The 13,244-nt window shown below is 40.3% G+C and overlaps 1 protein-coding gene across 1 annotated transcript in view; it reads right to left on the bottom strand.

Annotated features, from left to right (window-relative positions):
* DOCK2 (dedicator of cytokinesis 2) overlaps positions 1 to 13,244 on the bottom strand; it is a 514,744-nt gene that overhangs the window by 480,487 nt on the left and 21,013 nt on the right. Inside the window, exons 3-7 of the mRNA XM_090064272.1 lie at positions 11,265 to 11,305; positions 6,871 to 6,926; positions 6,395 to 6,491; positions 2,084 to 2,232; positions 19 to 154 (exon numbers count right to left, since the gene is read on the bottom strand). Coding sequence (XP_089920398.1) covers positions 19 to 154; positions 2,084 to 2,232; positions 6,395 to 6,491; positions 6,871 to 6,926; positions 11,265 to 11,305 — 479 coding nt within the window. The remainder of the gene's footprint in view (positions 1 to 18; positions 155 to 2,083; positions 2,233 to 6,394; positions 6,492 to 6,870; positions 6,927 to 11,264; positions 11,306 to 13,244) is intronic.

Raw genomic sequence — 13,244 nt, 5'->3', positions numbered from 1 at the left:
TTGGCCAATTGTTCATACCATTTCTTCTTTAATGCGCTCTGTAATTTTGTTAGTTGCTTCTTCATGTGCATGAAATAGACTAATGACATTAGTTTTATCTGGATCCAAGATATTTCCATCTTCATCTCTAACTATTAAATCTAGCTCAAGTATCCTGTGGAGATAAAAAGCAGCATATGACAAAATTATTTTAGTCTGGAAAAACAAGTTAAGTTTCATGAACTGTCTTCACAAAAAGTGTTCAGCACCTGGTTCAGTTGATTTAAAAATCTGACTATATATGAAACAAGAGTATGTGGGCAAGTAGTATTTATTTGGCCAAACAACCTCAAAACAAAAACATCTTTCTCCTCATGGTTTGTCAGTATTTACTTCCTCTTAATCATTTTAAGGTTCTGTACAAATTAGCATGCTGCTATAACCAATTCACTAATGGATTTCACAGGACCTCTGGCTCTCCTCCCTCTTTAGGTTATTAACCTCTGCATCTCCTTGGATTTCAAATTACTCTTCCACACTAGCTCTGAACCTTCTGCTCAGATCTCTTCCCTTCCCACATACCTACCATCCTTTCCATCCTCACCTGCTCTTTCCTTTTACTATTGCCTTTGCACTACTTCCTTGGGCTTCATCCTTTCTGCTAGGTCTCTTGGTGCCTGGTTCCTCCATGAAGATTCCTCTTTACTCACCCTTTCCACAGAAGGGTCTTTCCTCCCAAGGCAGGAATTATTCTTTGCTACTTTCTAACCAACTTTGCCCTTTGTGCCCTGTTCCACATGGCTAAGGAGCCTCCATCTCTACCACCTGACCCCACTCATCCACTTCCCTGTCACAATGCACCACTTGTCACTTGCATCCAACCCTGTTCCTCTCAGGTCCCCACTCTGCCTTCACCACCATCTCCTACTCCAACTTGCACACACAGCAACTCTTGATCTCAGACAGTCACCCTGTACCTCACACCTCAACTCCCTGAAAGCACTAGTACCACAACCCTCCAGGAACCCTTCACTTACTCCCCCTGCTTCTTTCACAGGACTGTGGACCACAGGACTCAAGAATCCTCACTTTTCCTGGAGAGTGACAGAGAGACTGTAACCAGCAAGCTAAGACTAGGTACAGGTATTTAAAAAATCCAAGGCAGAATCCATCTAAATTACATAGTTTTCCATAAGCGGTATAGTTTAGATCAGTAATGAACAGAACACACATTCACCCTTGGGTGGGGGATGTTGGCTTAGAAATAGTATTTAAAGTTTGTTTTTTGGGGAACTGGCTTATAGTGTGTGTGTGTGTGTGTGTGTGTGTGTGTGTGTGTGTGTGTGTGTGTGTGTGTGTTAGAAATGGTGTGCACAGACAAGTGCAAGGTGATGCACCTCAGGAGGAACAACCGGCACCATACCTACAGGTTAGGGAACTCCCCTCTTGTCAGCATGGAGGCAGAAAAGGATCTGGGGGGTCATCAGTGACTCCAAGATGAACATGGGCCAGCAGTGTGAGGAGGCAGTAAGGAAGGCCAACCGCACCTTGTCATGCATCCACAGATGCATCTCGAGCAGGTCCAAAGAGGTGATCCTCCCCCTCTACGCGACACTGGTCAGGCTGCAGCTGGAGTACTGCGTCCAGTTCTAGGCACCACACTTCAAGAGGGATGTCAACAGCATGGACCAGAGGAGGGCCACTTGCATGATCGGGGGACAGCAGGGCAGGCCCTATGAGGAGAGGCTATGGGCCTGAACCTGTTCAGCCTCCAAAAGAGAAGTCTGAGGGGGGATCTTATGGCCTGTTATAAATTAGTCAGGGGGGATCAGCAGGAATTGGGGGAGTCACTGTTCCCCTGAGCACCGCCAGGAGTGACCAGGAATAACGGTCACAAGCTGGCAGAGGGTAGGTTTAGGTTAGATATCAGGAGGTGCTACTTCACGGTTAAAAAACGTGGCAGTAGCATGCCATTACTCTGAAAAGGTCAAGAACCACTGATCTAGGGACAAGTATAGAGAAAGAATATTTCCAACTGTAAAAATGAGAAGTCTGGAAATAGAGAAATGTTTCTCAGTACTACTGTAGCCCAAATAAAGCTTACCTATTGCCATAGTCAATTTTGGAAGTGACTTTTTGTTTGAGCTCTTTGAGCTCGTCTTTAGGCAGTGTCCCTGAGAGAAGCTGTGATCTCCACTCCATTAAGTCGTACATCATAGATTGCACCTGCTGGAACTGCTCTTTTTTGTTTGCCTAAAACACAAAACATTAGCATAGGTTTCAAGCTTTGTTTCACTTCATGATCCTACATTTCTCTTTGTTGCTGTAGCACACTGGGGTCACAGGGGCAGCCATGACACACCCTGGTGTGTCCACAATTGTGCCCCACTTTGCCTATAGGGTGCCTTCCCTTCTGTCTCACCCACCATGCCTTGATGTAATTGTAGGATGAAGAGGGAGGCTCCCCCCAGGCCTTAGCATGGGCCCCAGTCCAGCTAAATCCCAACTGGGGTTCCCCAGAACCCTACTGGTCTTAACTATGCTACACTCAGGCCTCTTGCTGGGCCTCACTCTTCTCAAGCCCCTCACTAGATCTTTCTGGCTATGCCACTGCAGGGCACCTATATCCTTAAGGGCCAATTATGTGGCTCTATTCCTCTCCTACACCATGAAGCCTCACAGATCTTGCTGTATTGTTACTCTCCTGTTGGGGCTTCAGCCTCCTTGGCTACCACCCATTTTCTTTTAGTTAGGCCTTCTAGCCCAGGCCCACTGTATTGGACATGGCTTTCAGGCACCAGCTCTGGTCGAGCCTTCTTGGACACCAGTCCCCTGGCTCCTGCCTGCCAAGCCCTTGGCCCCTGTCTGATTGCACCTCTCTTAGGTGCTGGGCCTCTTGCCCATCAGGTTGTGCCCCTCTTAAGTGCTGGGCCCCTGGTTTCTGATCAGCTCCGTGGCCTCATGCTCTGCCCTGCTTTGGGCTCAACACCTGTTTGGGCCTTCAGCCTGCCTCAGACCCCTTAGGCACTAATGGGACCTTTGTATACCACCCCTTACACTCTCAACCCAAGCCACTGGTGCTAAACCGCAACTCAAACCATATGCCCCCAGGCTACAACACAAAGAGTCTCCTCCGAGCCCATGAACATCAACACAAAGGGGGAGCAGCCCTCTGTACCTTTAAATGTAAAACTTCCCCTCACCTCTTGCCTGGATAACCTCCCAACCCCAACTGCTGTGCCACCTATGGATCCTCAAGCAGCACTGGGGACCCATAGGTGGCACAGCAGTCTCTTCTCTGGCCAGGAGCTCCTACCCCTTGCAGGGCTAGACTAACTTGCTAGATCAAGCTCTGGGCCTCCCAGAGCCCAGGCCCTTCCAGTCAGGAAAGTACCCTGGGCTGCCTGTAGGCACCTGCTAATTGACTTCATTGCCTAGTTGCTATGCTGTGCCCTGCAGCTGCTGCACCCTGCCTGCCCTGCAGTGCTCCCTCTCTGGATGGCAACTTTCACAAAGGAACAGAGAGCCCCAGGATCTCTGCTACAGCTGCACATATTAGATGTTCAGTAATTTAAGATCATAGAAAAATTGAGCTGGAAGGTCATAATGTCGAGTACAGCCTCCTGCTCAAGGGAAGATCATCCTGACTAAACCATCCCAGCTAAGGGTCTGTCCAACCTGCTCTTGAAAATTTCCAAACATAAAGATTGCATAACTTTTCTAGGTGGACTCTAAGTCCCCACTTAAACGGCCACTCAGACTCCCCCATTTGCTGGCCTGTTAGCTGGTCTTGTATCACTCACTCTTTTCTTGCTGACTTTAGGCTCATCTAGGATTTCTACTTAGGCAAGGCATACCTCCTTGTTCACATTGCAGTCAGCTAAGAGCTCCTCTGCTTACTTCTCAAAACAACCCTGCAAAATGACTCTCAAATTGAAGCTATACTACCAAGCTCAAGCCAGACAGGCCTTCCTACTAACCAGCGCTCATAAATCAATTTCTCAGGCAATCATGGCTTCACGTTCCTCTCCCAACCAAGGGTCCTACTCAAACTCCCCTGTATACTGGCCTTTTTACTGTTTAGCCTTTGAATTCCTAAGTACTCAAGCCACACTTGGAAGCCAAATAGGCAACCACTACCAGCACCAGTCTTGTCTTTCTCCCTATCTTGAAGTCTTCCCAGAAGATGTAAAAAGTAGACTTGCCTACTCCCCCTGAAAATAAGTCTCAGAAAAAATCCCCCTTTGTTCTGCAGGAAGAAAGCAAATATTAATAGCATTGGTGTGGTTGTGGTAGAAAGTTTTTCTTTCCTAAACATTATGGGTTTTTTTTAAGGAGTTAATTTTGCAAAAAAAATTCCCAGCATGAGAAATTCTGGCAATGATTTTACCCTTCATGTGGAAAAGTTGATGCTAATATTAAAATATTGCATATAAATACTGGCACCCGCATTTTACAGAAATTATTGAAAAATAGAAGGAGGTACCAAAAATGGTATGGAAACAATTCAAGGGTCTTTCAGTGAATTTTAGAGTATTCGTTCTGCATCCAAAGTCTGAACTGTGACTTGATTATCAACGACAAATACTTTGATGAGGGGAAAAACAGAGGCTGCAAACAGGCACTCATTTCTACTGGTGGAAATTTCTCTTTCCTGGTCCCCAGGAGGAGTCAAGTGGTAGGAAAGTGTACAGGTGTTCATTTGCCCACGAAAAATTCTGGGGCAATCTATACCAGGTCGGAGATGGGTTATTTTTCTCCTGGAGTTGCCATTTTTTGTTTGGGGAAATCTGTACTTCTCCAGAAAGAGAAAAGTAACACCTGTACATACCCAGAGAGTAATCAACAGTTCTTTAACCTAGCAGAAAGAAGCAAACCAAAAGATAGTGATTGGGAATCTGAAGCATGAAAAATTCAAATTGGGAATTTTTTGTTTTAAGGAGTAGGGATGGTCAACCATTGCAAGAGGCTGCCATAGACTAGATGCACTTTACTCAAGCAAGTCATTGTACACAATACAGGGGTAATTTAAAAGCTTATAAAACACTACATGATCTAATGATCTATTCAGGTATTAGGATTTTGAATTTTAAACCTCCAGGGGTGTGGCTTTCCATCTATCCCTACTTTCCATACCAAAACATACCTTGCTGACAGTTTTTTTGGTCCTCTTGTACTAGATGCAGTTTTCAGCAGAAATGTTTTAATTTTCAGGTGTCACATTTTGGTTGGATGGCTGGAAGGAACTTTTATGTAAAGTGTGGGCACCTCAAAAATCTAATTTAGGAAAAAATACCTTGATTCGCTATTAAAAATAGGTTTTTTTATAGCATATTTTCAGCCAGACCTAACTCCAAAGGGCATTGCTCTGCCCTTTGCTCTTCAAAAGTGGAGTTATAAAGCAGCTCAAATTAAATTTAAAAGTCAGCCTTTTGTTTTGAAACAGGCTTGTTTTTTTTCAGAGAAGGTTTTCAGACCAGTTAAACAAACTTAACTGAGTTTAAAAGGTGTCCTTTTACTATTCCTTTACTCACACAATCAGTTTTGTATTTCAGGATAGTATCTGTGTATAGACGAAACAAGAGGCATGTGTGCATGACACTTTAAAGCAGGCTAAATGCTTTTGCACGCCTTGGCAACGTATTGTGCATTAATTCCAGCTGCTGTAGGAAAGTTGGCAGCATAATGAGCCTTAAATGACTTGGGGCATCCCAGGGACCACACTGCCCACTGGCAGCTTGCCCTCCCCTCTCTGCTGGAAAGGTAGGTAAATCAGCAGGATGTGTGCACAGCACAGGAGTTTCATCAGCCTTAAATTGAAGTGGTGTTTTTTTAAAACCCACCGATTCAATTTAGGGCCCCTATTTCATCTATACACACCCCTAATTCACTTAAGTATAAAGTCAATCTCATCCCATATAAATCGTCAAATGTTCCTCAGAGCAGCATGCTATCAAACGCCCTGAACAATTTTACTCAAACTTCCTACCAGGACTTTAAAGCATGTTCAAGCACCAGCACTTTGAAGCCTGTGATGGCCACCTTCTTTGAATACACACACACTGTACCAGCTACATATCTTATAGAATATGACCCAGACACAGGAGATTACAGTTTAAATTATTAGCACAAAGATATACTACTTCTAAGCAGTACTTTAAGCTATGCCTTTTATTGTAAAATAATTAGAAAACACTGTATTGATCCAAATACTTTGATAGAGAATGAAATTAATTAAATTCTCTCTCACATCCTGTCTTGTATCCTTGAAATAAAATACCAATTACAATGAGCGCTTGATACATATAAATAGGTCTATTTAACATGCATAGTGTAGAATGCAAAGTGGCATGAAATATTTTTCCTCCAATTTTCCATCCTATTTGAGTCATGGGGAAAAAAATCTACTTCTCACCACATAGAGTTGTTTCCAGATGCTACCCCATTCCCAGAGTGTAGTGGTAACTTCTTGCACCAATGGAATTTCAGCAGGTATTATATTCTCTTGATTTCTAAGGAAAGGGGAAATAGATTCAAATTAACTGAACCAACGCATGGAAAAAATCAACCTAAGTACTTAACACACTAAACTTTAGTCTGTAGGCAGTCATGATCTGTACATTAAGAAAAGGAAATTAAAAAAAATACTAATATCTATGTTTCCCCCTCACTAGTTTGTATAATTAAGACCAACTAAGACTGCATAAAAGGAGTAAAAATACCTTAATTAGTTTGAGCAGGGTACATAAAAATTAAATTGTTTTCTAACTCCACAAGTGATTAAGAGCCCCCAAAAATATGAAGCCATTTTCCAAGTGGTTTTTAATTTAATTTTAAAAGTCACCAATTAAAATTAGGCAATAGCTTAAGAGAAAAACAAAAATGAAATACCTTTTCTTTTCTGCTGTAACTTCTTTGATGTGGATAAAGGATTTAGGAAATATTCCCTGTTGGAATCAAACACATTTTTGTTATTTTAAACCAGCTTTTCTTACATAAAACTTTAACAAAACTATCATGACTTGTTCTTTTAACCAGTGAAGAAACTAATCACACACCTGGTAGCAGCTTTGTCACCAATCTTTTCAATCATGTTGCACATCCCCCACAAGCACGCATGTCCAGTTTGTGGTGCTCCATATCTGTCTGTGTTGCCACAAACCATACACACTGCACATGCAGGCACTCATCACATTGCTAACTTGCAGCATGAAAGGGGTTTTTTGCCACCAGGAAATCCCAGTATCAAAAAAAACCCACACCAAAAAAGTTGGGGGGCACACATGCCAGCATGGCTTCCATGTCTCAGCACAACCCTGATGAACAAGATTGATCTGACAAAATGATGATATTGGCTCCTCTCATGACATGCATGGTATGGATGTCTTTTAGATCACATGCTCTTACCATGATAGTCAACCAGGTGCCATTGTTTTGAGCACGGGTATTGCCATTTTGTTTTGTACCCGTTACATTGTCTGAAAATTGTGTTAATAATCACAAGGTTATGCTGTACACTTTTATTGAGTAAAAGGATGTTGGAATTAGAAGTTCCTTTCCTACTCCTTCCTTCCTAATGGTGCCCCTCGGAGGGGCCCCCTCCACACTTTAAAGACCTAGCCAACTCTCACAGTGAAGTCTCCAAGGAGGATAATCTTATCCTTTTTTGGGATAGTAGTCAGGATTTCATCAAGGTCAGCATAAAACTGTCCTTTCTGTTCTTCCTTGGCATTGAGTGTTGGAGTGTATGCACCGGTGATGGTAACAAAAGAATTGCTGGAGGCAGAGTCATGAGGTGCTCACTAATGCCAAAGAGGAATTCAATCATTCATCTGACAATCTGGCTCTTAATGGTAAAAACAATGCCATATATTTGCCTGTCATTTTTCAGGTTTCCCTTTCAGAAGAACATGTAGCCACCCTACAACTCCCTCAGTTACTTGGCCTTCATCCGCATCTCTGGCCTCACCGAGAACAGCAATATTTTTGTCATTTTGTGAGAGTTCTCAGGTGACAACAGCTGCCCTGGTTTCAGATCTGGCACTGTTCGGGTCATCTAGTGCAGTGTTTCTCAACCCACGGGGACATGCCCATGTGGCAAGAATATATGGAAGGGTCATGAACTTTAAACTTTAAAAATGGAACAACAAATTTTTAAAATGGTTTTTTCTTCTAAAGGAGAAAAATACAGGAAACTATAGCTTTTCCCTTGCAAGCTGGCAGAGTTCCAGCCTGCAAGGGGCTGCCTGGGGTCCACCATGCCCCATACCCCAACCCACTGCCCCACACACTGTGGGGCTCGGGCAGCAGGTCAGGAATGAGTGGCAATAAGTTGAGACTGGCCATTGATATTTGCAAATGGGTCCTGGTACAAAAAAGGTTGAGAACCACTGATCTAGTACATTCCTGAATTTTATCAGAAAGTTATATTCTAAAATGTTGAGGTTCCAAATGTTACCCAAATGAGGTATCCAAATGTTATGGAATATTAAAATTAAGTCTGATCATGTTAGCACACTTAGGCAGACTCTGTAAGCATGGTGTATGAAAATAAACTTCTCCTCACATAGGAAACCTGTGACAGGTTCAGGACTAGAACCAAGTTTTCTTTAGTGCTCCATCCAGTGCTTAAAGCTATGGAAAAAAAATCCCTTTTACAAGCCTTTAGCTCAATTTCTGTCCTATGCAGCAAATGGGACCAGAAAACCTGCAGAACAAATATTCATAGTACCTATTGTATCTAATCAATTCTAAAATTAGTTTGAACTAATTATCATGGGGGAGGGGGGAATCGCCCCACCTTAGAATCAAGTACAAAGGGGGGGGGGAGGGCAGGTAGCTGCTATGTCTCAGGCTCGAGAACCTACCTAAGGGTTGGGGTTCTGGAGCCTGACTTGTAGTTCCAGAACCCCAGCCATAGTTGCTTCCTAGCTATCTCTGCACCCTGCCATCTCTCCCTTGCAGACTTTTCTCTCCATCTCCTCCTGCTCTGCCCAGCCTTTACATTTATACATTTACATGTATAAATGTTCCATGTATATAATCTAATTACAGGGGGGAGGGTGCTGTCTTAAATTCAGGGTCATCTTGGATTCAAGTAAATAGAGCAGTATGTGCTTTTGTGATTTAAAAATGACAGTGACTATATATATGCACAACTGGAGATTGTTAGGCCACTTAATTATAGTAATTACCACTAGCTCTCCTTATGGTAATAAGAACATACTAATTGCCATATTGGTTCAGACCACTTGTCCATCTAAATTAATAATCTGTCTGAAAGCAGGGAGTAATAGATTTTTTTTTTTTTTAAGTGGGAAAGATAAGTTCAGGGTAACCTATCCCCTGCTTTATTCTCTGCTTTATCACTGGTTTAGGAATGTCAGAGGATACACCGCTGTTTATATAGTCACTATCAATGGATCTTTCCTCCATGTGTTTCTCAACTATCCTTTTGAACCTGGTTACATCACCTGCCTCTATAACCTCTTGTGGTAATGAGATACACAAGTTAACCCTGAGCTGTGTAAAAAGTAGGACTTCTTGAGCATTTATACACATACTTTTTGGTCCTGTGACGTGCAGAAATCCAGTGCTTTGGAGAAGACTTGATTAATCAAGTCTGCTCTGCACATGAGCCAACACACACTGCGAACATTGCATGCAGTTGTATTAGTGATGAAATCCATGTCAGCACGCAGAAAATGGTGACAGTACATTTTTTAATTAAAGCACCTTCTATGTTTTTTAGTTCAAAAGCAGACCACCACTGTTTTCTCAGCACTGGTGTGTATTTTGTCCCTTATACAACTGCAAATGTTGCAGTGCCAGGCACTTTTTGAAGCGTGCGGGACTGTGGCGCCTACATATCTAAGAATGCCCCTGGTTTTTGTTTGTTACTTTTTGTAGGTACCATAACTGATACAACATTATTTCTTTCTTTATGAGATTTATATACCAACTCATAGTTTGTATATTAGATATAGTTATTTTATATGCATTTTGTAATGAATGCAAGATTTGGCACCATATTTTTTTTCTGGTATGATAATAAGGATATAAATAGAAGAAAGTGAGATAAAACAAGACTTCTAATTTTCTTTTAGTAGAATCCCATTAGGAACTATTATTATGGATGCAATACAAAGTATCTTGGGTTAATAGTTTAAATACATCTGCATGCAAAAATTTTAGACAAAAAGCTAGATTACACAATTAACTAATCCTGTTTTGTTTTTCTAAAGGAAAAAAGATTTTTCATATTTGGTTTAAATGGCTAAATCCTCATCAGAAGATAGACCCAACAGCAGGACAGCACCCACGGCTTCAGGAGAAAAAGAGTGACTGGACTTCCACCTCACTCGATTAAACATTTTATGGATGACAAGTGGTGACAAGTACTACCATCTGCTCTCACATGTCACTTGTACAGAGAAGCTTCTACTTAACCTGAAAACAAGCCAGTAATGGGAACAGGCCAGTCAGCCATGACTCCCACCATCTGTTATGAATATTATCAATATTAGAGAGCTCAGACAATAAAAAAAAAAAAATCAAGAGTCTTGGATAAATAAATTATATATATTTTAGGAAGATAAGGTATTTACTTACACCAACCTTCCCTTACTCTAAAAACAACTTCCCTGAGCAATTTAATGAAACAATAAATAAAAACACAGAATTACAAAGAAGTAAATAAAATATGAAGATGTTATTTACTTATAGCAGTCTTCATTTGCTTAAAAAGTTTTCCCAGAGCAACTGAGTAAAGAAATCAAATATGTAAGACACCAATATATTAATTAAAGATTTTTAACTTGGATATTACCTGCCATTCAAGGAGTAACTAGACATTAAATTTCCTTAGTCAAAGTTTTTTTAAATTAATCATTTAATTTAAATTCTGCCCTTCCCAACAAAGGCTCATAGTTAAGGTTTGTACGATGTAAATAAATGTATGCCTAATGTGTTTAAGCTAGCCCTAGGAATACTTGGATGAAATGGTAAAGCACATATTTGCCATAAATCAAATTTACCCAAGTATTTCAAGTCACATCTTCATCAGTCCTTTAACCTACAAACAAAGTAATATTTTTAAAAAGGTTAATGGCTTTAGATAATACTGTTTCAGGTCAAACCTTAGTCACCTTAGTTCGCTCCACTGAAACAAATGGGATGAGTTGTTAAGTGATCAGCATTTGACCCTTTCATATTCTACTCTGAAGAAGATATTTGAAATTGGAAAATGTAGTTAGCACTGAAAAGGATCAAAAGTATGACCTTACCTCTGAGCTTTTATGCCTCACTAGATACCCCTTGTACCAATCTAAAATTAAAACACAAAACAGTAAAACAAAACAAAACAAACACTGGCCTTAGTCACACAAAGTCCTCTATTTAGACATTCTGATTACATGCAATACGAATACGAATATTGGAAAGTACCACATAGGATGTCAAAAAATTAAATACAGCAATGGGAAAATATATAGATTTGCCTGGCAAAAGACCCCTGTAAAAGAACCTCCACTGGTACGAATCTAGGCCACTATCTACAAGTCTTAACAGAAGAACTGCATGCTAAATCATTAAATTTAAGTATAAATGGGGACAGATTATCTGTTTATGTAGAAATTGAAACATTAAAAACGTTTAGACACTGATCTCTGTACCTGAAAGTCTCAATCCCAGAAGTACAGGAATAGTATCATAGTTTTATTAATTATATATAAAGCTGTGACCACTTGACCAAAAGATTTCACTCCAAAAACAAAACACTACTGTGAGTTTTAACTTGACTGACAATAAAAGCTGCTCCTCTTCTCTTGGGAGTGGCCTTTCTTGTAGTCATGTAATAGAAAACCACAGTTCTTACACTCAACAAAAATTGCTAAATGTGTCAAATGAAAGATGATAAAATTAAAAGCTGTTTAGCTAATAGTTCACTTGGCCTTTTCACACGTTAAAGATGAAAGGCAAACAGGAAGAAAATCCAAAGGAAGGTAAAACAGCAAGCAGAGCCTATACACTAACCTATCAAGAAAAAAAGGTGTTTTTTTTTAAACAGTTAATAATCAATAGAAGCCAATAGGTATTTAAAATGCATAAAAGCAATAAATATGTAGTAATGCATAAATGGGAGAGCTTTGTAACAGAATATCTTACCATTTATGAGATGACCAGGGATCCTTGTTTTCTCTGATTTAAAACAATCCCCAATTTTTGGTTTAGAAAAAGTAACCCCAAATCCACATTTTTCCATGATTAAAATGAAACACCACTAATATATACATATTTATATAGCAGTTTATATAAATATAGATTTTTTTTTAATCAGAGAAAACCAGGATCCCTGGAGATGACACCAGAATTTCATATCAGATTTTTACCAAGATTCATATACAAAGAGGAATTTGATAACTTTAGGCCTGACCAGGTAACCTCAGTTTGGTAGGCAACTATAGAAATCTCAGAGGCTTTGATAATTCTATAGAGTATAACTCAAGAAGGTTGCATATGTATAGATCAAAAACTTTTCATCAGCTCCAGCACAGCTTAAAGAGGGATTTTGAACAGCTTAGCACAAGCAATAAATTCAGCTTTGTATGGTTCCGCTAAATTCTATTTTTATGTTCTTCCTTGGCCTCTTCCCATCCTATATAGTTGTAACTACCAACTTGGACAGGCAGTCTACTCATAATACATTTGTCTGTTTGAAGCAGCATATTTGGTGTTAATGAAGTGTGACTGCTTTTAATTTGGGCCATCAATGATTAGCGTATGATCATAGACATTATTTGGCATGGTTAAGTGGGTTGAGGCACATTGACTTCTAGAGTGCTTCCTCCAAGACAGCTTGTTCCGTCTTTCTGAAACATTGATTTGACAAATATTGTGTATGATGCAGTTCCATGCAGCAAGTGATTTCTCTAGCATATTCAGGGCATGTCTACACAAGACACTTACTGTGCATTAGCCTAATACCACTGCACAGTAGCATGGCAGTTAAAAACCATGCTAATAGCCTACTGTACAATGTTACTAGACTAATGCATGGTAAGCTTCACAAAAAACCATGTGCTGGTTCTACTGTGCAGTAATTTTAGTTACTGTGCATTTAGTTAATACATTATTTAGAAAGTACTAAACTAAATGTGCAGTATCTAAGGTGCAATAATGCATGTATAGACACACCCACTGTGACTTAATTACTGCTTATATATATCATCTAGAAGTGTACTTCTAAGAAGTTAGAAATAGGTCAG

Source organism: Crocodylus siamensis, chromosome 10 (assembly GCF_052110815.1).
Source record: "Crocodylus siamensis isolate JL-2025a chromosome 10, ASM5211081v1, whole genome shotgun sequence".
NCBI lineage: Eukaryota > Metazoa > Chordata > Crocodylia > Crocodylidae > Crocodylus > Crocodylus siamensis.
Note: the sequence above shows the minus strand (reverse complement) of the source record. Positions and strands in the feature narration are given on the sequence as shown.